The sequence below is a fragment of the Nestor notabilis genome, unplaced genomic scaffold (genome assembly GCF_000696875.1).
Source record: "Nestor notabilis isolate BGI_N333 unplaced genomic scaffold, ASM69687v1 scaffold1188, whole genome shotgun sequence".
Classification (NCBI taxonomy): Eukaryota; Metazoa; Chordata; class Aves; order Psittaciformes; family Psittacidae; genus Nestor; species Nestor notabilis.
In genome coordinates this window covers 269,015-275,724 of record NW_009939484.1, presented here as the reverse complement: position 1 = coordinate 275,724, position 6,710 = coordinate 269,015, and the positions used below count along the sequence as shown (strand labels likewise).

Sequence of the window (6,710 nt, the reverse complement as noted above, 5' to 3'; positions counted from 1 at the left end):
TTTCCCTACTAGTTCCATTTTGATAATTCCTTCCTTGGCCAATCAAATCACATTAACACTCCTTGTTTCACATTTGTGGTATTTTCTATGATCTCCAAGAATGCATTATTTTGGCCTTATTGTTTTTAACTTTTCCTTCTCCCCTTACGATTTTAACTGACAGCAAAGAAAGCATCCAAGTTTCGTGACTGGTTGGACTGTAGCAGTATGGAAATAAAGCCAAATGCAGTTGCAATGGAGATTTTGGCATATTTAGCATATGAGACTGTGGCACAGGTAAGAGAGTATACTGATGGAGAAAACAAAATTAGTTACTCTTGGGTGTACTCAGCCACAGGTGACTGTTGTAAGCCCCTTCAGAAGCATGTAGTCATTTCTTCACCTAACCAAAGTAACTGGATACCTGTCTGTCTTTCAATTCACAGTGTGACAGATGTGTACTGTACTGAATTCATCCATCTGATACACAAACAGAAGTGTTTTATAATGGTTACAGAGGAGAGTGGAGTCCAGCGTGAACTTTATTCAAGTCCAAACTGAAACCACATAGTTTGCTATGTGACCTTTGGCAGTGTGCTGAGGCTCATTCAACCCCATTGCACAATTGGATTAAAAAGCAGGATTTCCTGGAAAACAAATTTTACCTTAGTGCCAAGCCAAGCCCTCTTGGGTAGATAGATTACTCCATATATTTACAAAAGTGGAAAAGAAAGGTTTCTGAGGGTGATACACCTCTGAAAAGTTTTGTTTTCAACTGAGGAACACTAAGAATAATCGGCCTCAACCGATTTCAACCTGTTCTTGCCCCTCCAGTTGGTGGACTTGGCCCTTCTGGTTAAGCAGGACATGGCTCCCAAAGCAGGTGACCCATTCAGTCATGCCATATCCGCCACCTTCATACAGTATCACAATTCTACTGAGGTAAATCTTGCTTTTTCACACATTAATGCATTTTATGTTTTAATTTTACATGTATTTGGTAGTTTGTTGCTTTCAAAGTAGATGTTATTGAATCTGATATTGATAAAGTCTTCTGTTATGTAGTTTATGAACATCCCTGGAAGTGCTCAAAGCCAGGTTGGATGGGGCTTTGAGCAATCTGGTCTAGTGGAAGATGTCCCTTGTCCATGGCAGGAGAGTTGGAACTAGATGATCCTTACGGTCCCTTCCAACCCAAACCATTCTATGATTCTATGAAGTTACGGATTTAGACAGAAAGAGATTAAATTGTAGCTCAAAATGTTAAATCCTTAGCAGCAACTTTATATTTAAATGTAAATCCTCTTTTCTTGGGTGGAAATCCCTTCTCTCTGTATTGACGGTGCTCTCTGTTGAAGATTTGGAGATTAAAGTTTTCAACAGTGACAACTGCAGTAAGTGCTGTATTACATGCATTGCTATGATACAGATATTATAGTAACCACTAGAATGAACAAACTGAATTCTGTATTACATCTCTTTCAAGTGTAAATTTAAGAAGGCAATAAGTTGGTTTTGGTTGGTTGTGGGTTTTTTTTTTGTGAGTCGGTTTTATAATGGCTGTTTGACATCTTGCTTTTATAGCCACATCTCTTAGGGCAATCTACAAGTGTGAAGACCAGTCTTGACTCTCCTGAAAACACACCACCTCCTACACCCACACCCCCAGCATCAGCAGGACAGCAACACCTGGGAAAAGCCCTATCAGGAGCCCTGGGGAATGGTGGAATTGGACAGGACTCTACCAAATCCAAACAAAGGAAAAGAAAAAAGGTATTTGGTGCACAAGTCGGGGGAGGAGTTGGGGGAAATAGAAAAAGAAATTAACATTTCTTCAGGAAATAACGTCTCATTTTAAATATTAATTTTAACCTATATCACATATTAACTACCTATGTTATTGTCAGGCCAGATGTGTGGTTTGGTGGTTTTTCTATCAGAACTGGGCTAATGCTTCTCTATAATGCCTGCAAAACAAATTTTGTTGAGGTAGCAACTGCTGCTTCTGAAATGAGCTGCTCATTTACAGCCCCAGTGGTAGATACGATCCCCCAGTAATCATCCCTTCTGTGACAGCAGCAGCTAGCATAGGTTTTGAGGGTCAAAACATAAGCAAAGTAGGCAATGAGGTGGTTGTGATTTACCTGCTCCCAGCAGCCTTAGGTGACTGGCTTCTTTGCCTATAACAACTTTGCCTTACCTGCTTTATTTTTCTGCCAGTTGGTTGCATTCAATCTAAATATTTGTTTGCTTTGCATAAAATATGGATGTCTCATATTCAGAGTGTGAAATGCAAATACTCTAATTCCTGTCTTCTGTTGTAGAGCCTTGGTAGTCTATCTGAGAGGGATATTTGTACCTTAGAACCACAAGGGATACAGAATTGATTAAATAACCTGGGTAGAAAGCATGGTGTTAGTCACTTCATGTTTTTTTGCAAAAGTATCATAGAATCGTAGAATGGTTTGGGTTGGAAAGGACCTTAGGATCTTCTTGTTCCAACCCCCCTGCCATGGGCAGGGATGCCTCACCCCAGACCATGTTGCCCAAGGCTCAGTCTAACCTCGCCTTGAACACTGCCAGGGATGGAGCATTTACTTTAGGCAACCTGTTTCAGTGCCTCATCACCCTCACAGCAAAGGACTTCTTCCTTAAATCTAATCTGAACTTCCCCTGTTTAAGTTTAAACCCATTACCCCTTGTCCTACCACTACAGTCCCTGATGAGGAGCCTCTCTCTGGCATCCTTGTAGGTCCCCTTCAGTTATTGGAAGGCTGCTATGAGGTCTCCACGCAGCCTTTTCTCCAGGCTGAACAGCCCCAACTTTCGCAGCCTGTCTTCATACGGGAGGTGCTCCAGTCCCCTTATCATCCTCGTGGCCTTCCCCTGGACTTGCTCCAGCAGCTCCATGTCCTTCTTATGTTCAAAACACCAGAACTGCACAGAGTACTCTAAATAGGGTCTCACAAGAGCAGAGCAGAGAGGCAGGATCACTTCCTTCAACCTTCCTTCTTTTGATGCAGCCCAGGATACGGTTGGTTTCTGGGCTGCGAGCGCACACTGAAGTCGGCTCATTTTAAGTTTCTCATCGATCAACACCCTTGAGTCCTTCTCTGCAGGACTGCTCTGAATAATGTATCATGGCAGTACTCACTTTGCTGCAAAGCAGGGGTGTGACTTGTGATTTTCTCATGTGTTTATTATTCTCCTAAAACAACTATTCATTTTTGACAGAGTTGAACCAGTGATTTTTACAATGACAGATAGAAAAATACATATTTTCACCTTCTGATGTCATCAGTGCTGTAGATACTCCTCATATGTTCAACTTTCTCTCTGCACTTATTTTACTCCATTTAGAAAGCCTTTAGTGAATCCTAAAAACCTCTCTGAAGACTTTTGCTTTTTCCTCTTCCTTTTTTATGTTTGATTATGTTTTGGCTTTGTGGCTGATTTCCAGTATAATTCCTAGAACAAGAGTTTAACTGGAGATGTAGATTTTGCTACATTATATTTCACTAGTGTTGCGAGTTTATTTTAAGTTCATAGTGTCTGACTTAACGCGTTTTAAAATAATTATATTGTAAAAAGTGAACAGTTTTAGTGAAATGTTCCCATTACTTCTCCAGTTGCTTGGGTACATATTAGATATAACTGAGGCATTGAGACAAATGAGTTGGTGAAGAATGTTATTCTTAGTCCATGAAGACCCAGTCCAGCAGAAAATATTTGAGTTTCATATTCCCTTTATGTCAATCAGCAAGGCAAGAATCTGCCATCGTATTATGAATAATTCTGTGTGTACACACACAGGCTCCAGTGGACTCAGCACTCTTGAAAAGAAAAAGTTCAGTCTAAAAATATCCCAAGTTTGAAAATGTTAGTATATAGTATAAATGTATGACGGGACCCTGTATGTGTATATGTTAAACTTCAATGTATAGTTTAAAGTTTTGTCATTCGTCCTGCATTCACTGATATAATTTTCATTAATTTATTACCAAGCAGCCATCATTCTGATAAGCCATCTGAATTCTGGCAAGCAGCCATATCTCTATGGAGCCTAACCCGACATTTCAGTTTGACGAGCAAGGAGAAAAGAGTAACTTTTTAAGTCCTGGGGATGTTTTTGTAAAATCAATGGACCTGTAGCAGTGAATTCTTATTTTTCCTATTTAGGATCCTTAATCTAAAAAGTAATTTCAAATTTGAAAACATTCCAGGTTGTGGTAATTAGAATATTTTTTGCATCCCTCTAACACCATTATATCACATCTATGTGTCAGCTTCAAATTTCAGTCCGATATTACTCAATGATGATTTTGGTGTCAAATTGCTTTCCACTTTGGGTACTTGTTCAATATTTTACCCACCCCTTGACATCATAATGAGAGCCTGAAATGTTTTAGAAATAGTTTCTGTGGTTACTGCAGTATGACTTAATTGACCCTTTCATTTTAGTTTGAACATTTTCTGCTCTTTTCAATTGCAACATACAGCAGCACTAGGTGAAAGATTTAAGAGGACAAATATGGTGTTCTTTGGGTCTCTTAAGCAAAGTTCATGTAAAAGTCCTCTTTGATTTGTTAATAGCTTTTTTTCTCTAATGTAGTGTGTGGCAGCAATGATGTGTATCCTCGGGAAAAAAAAATTGGTCCATTTTATAAGGGTTTATTTTCATACTTTATGCACTGTAGGTCTGTTGTGTGTTTTTGATTTAGTAACAATTTATGTGTTTTTCTGTTGCAGAGCACTGCAGCCTGTGGTATAGAGGCTCAAAGCGATGCCATCCAGCCGAGCCACATCAGAGAGGCCATTCGACGCTATGGCCACAAGATTGGCCCCCTTTCCCCATTCACAGTACGTAATAACAGAGTTATAAAAAGTTATATTTATAATCTTAAAGAACTTTGATTTTCAAGTGGTCAAATGAAGAAGCTTTGGAATTGTTGAGAGCAATTTGTGGTGACTGTAATTTTCTTTATAAAAGTGGCATAATTCTCTTGGGAAATAAAACTTAGTAATTTCTGTCTCTTTTTGGAAAGACAAAAAAGTTTTTTTTTCTTTTAAATATTATTTTCTTTCAATTACAAATTATGCTTTTTTGTTAGTGCTTGAATTTTCTGTTTTTGCAAAGTTTAGGTTTACAGTTATTTTAAATTATATGTATTGCAATATGGTGAGGAGCACTTTATATTCTAAAATTAGTTGTGTGTCAGATACTGCTCCTATTGGAAGTTGAACTCTCAAGTGACACATTTATGGTTGGAGAAAGAAGAGAATGGTTTCTTTAGACAACTTTGAACCTCCACTAAAATGTAATAGAACTGAACTTGTGGTAAAACACTGATGGGTTATGAGGTTTTGCCATAATTTTTTCTATGCAAATGGCAAATCCATTGTTCAGAGCAGCCAAACGAATCCTTTATTTAATTTTCTCAGCTGATAAAAAATGGGAAGCAGTCTGTCTCCAGTGTCATAAATTGGAGTAGTCATTTTCTTCTGATCTGATGTTGTATGTGGCATATATCCTTGCTTATCTCAGAATATCTACATTAGGAAAGAAGTCATTATAGGAAAAAAAAACCAAAGCCCACCAAACTAGATCTGAGCTCCTAAAAATTAGGAAAAAGTTGTCCATTTTTGGAGGGTTTTTATGAAAAGAAAATTATTCTGAATTTGAGGAAATTCATCTACATAAAAATTTTACAGTAGTACATGAAGACCATAAATATCAAGGAAATAGTGGGAATTGATGTCAGAAGTCAGAAACAAGCAAATATAAGAATATGTGAAGATATAATATTCCTAGTGTCAATTTCCAGTGTCAAAACTGATCACATCTTTTATAGGAGTCTCTAAATATTTGATTAATTAATGGTAGTTGATACATATTTGTGGTGAATTATCTTTACATAATTTTACCTCTCTCTTTTTCCACTCACAAATGCTAGGTAAATACCATGGAAAGGGTAGGATAGAATTCCTAGTCCAAAATAGAGAAGTGTCTTTAGCAGAAGTTTACTAAGAGATGTAGCTAAGAACATGGTAATAGCTTCTGAAAGCAGAAAATGTATTTAATTTTATTATAAACAAGTCAAGAGCTCACATAAACAGTTACAGAAAGGTAAGTCTTCCTTCCCTGACCTCGGTAAAAGTGGTTTAGTTAATTATTAACCAAAGTTTGAAATTTCTCTGCAACTACAAGGTATAATAAAATACTCTGTTTTGGGTTGGGGTTTTTTATGTCCTGCAATCTTGCAGACTTCCCAAACACTACAACTAACTGAACAACTTCTTTTTTTGACATTACCTGCTGTCAGTGAGGTTGATGAGATGAGCAGATCTTGTTCCCTCTAACCAAGCCAAGAAGGAGACAAGCAATCTTGGGTCATCTTCTAGGTTGTTCAGATGTTTTAGAACTCTGATACAATTCCTTTTTTAACGACAAAGTCCAGGAAAAGCATTTTGAGAGATATCACAGAGTATGTATTTAGGCCCGCCATATTAGTTAGACACATGCACCAGACCTCTACATCACTGATGTGATACTTCTGTTGTGGAAGTCATTTATAATGTAGATTACAGGAGGTTACTCAGTGTTCCATCTACATTTCTACCAAATTAAGACAGAGTGGTCATCGTTACTGCATGAAAACTCCAAGGTGTGCTTATATATCTGTATAGAGAACTGTGTCATTGGAGTTATGCACTGTGTGAATATACATGGA

At 37.8% G+C, this 6,710-nt stretch overlaps 1 protein-coding gene across 1 annotated transcript in view; it reads left to right on the top strand.

The window, feature by feature from the left end:
* Nucleotides 1-6,710, top strand: part of SUPT3H (suppressor of Ty 3 homolog (S. cerevisiae)) — an 84,535-nt gene that overhangs the window by 30,306 nt on the left and 47,519 nt on the right. The window contains exons 5-8 of the mRNA XM_010019868.1: nucleotides 164-276; nucleotides 814-921; nucleotides 1,564-1,752; nucleotides 4,729-4,839. Of these exons, the coding sequence (XP_010018170.1) occupies nucleotides 164-276; nucleotides 814-921; nucleotides 1,564-1,752; nucleotides 4,729-4,839 (521 nt within the window). The remainder of the gene's footprint in view (nucleotides 1-163; nucleotides 277-813; nucleotides 922-1,563; nucleotides 1,753-4,728; nucleotides 4,840-6,710) is intronic.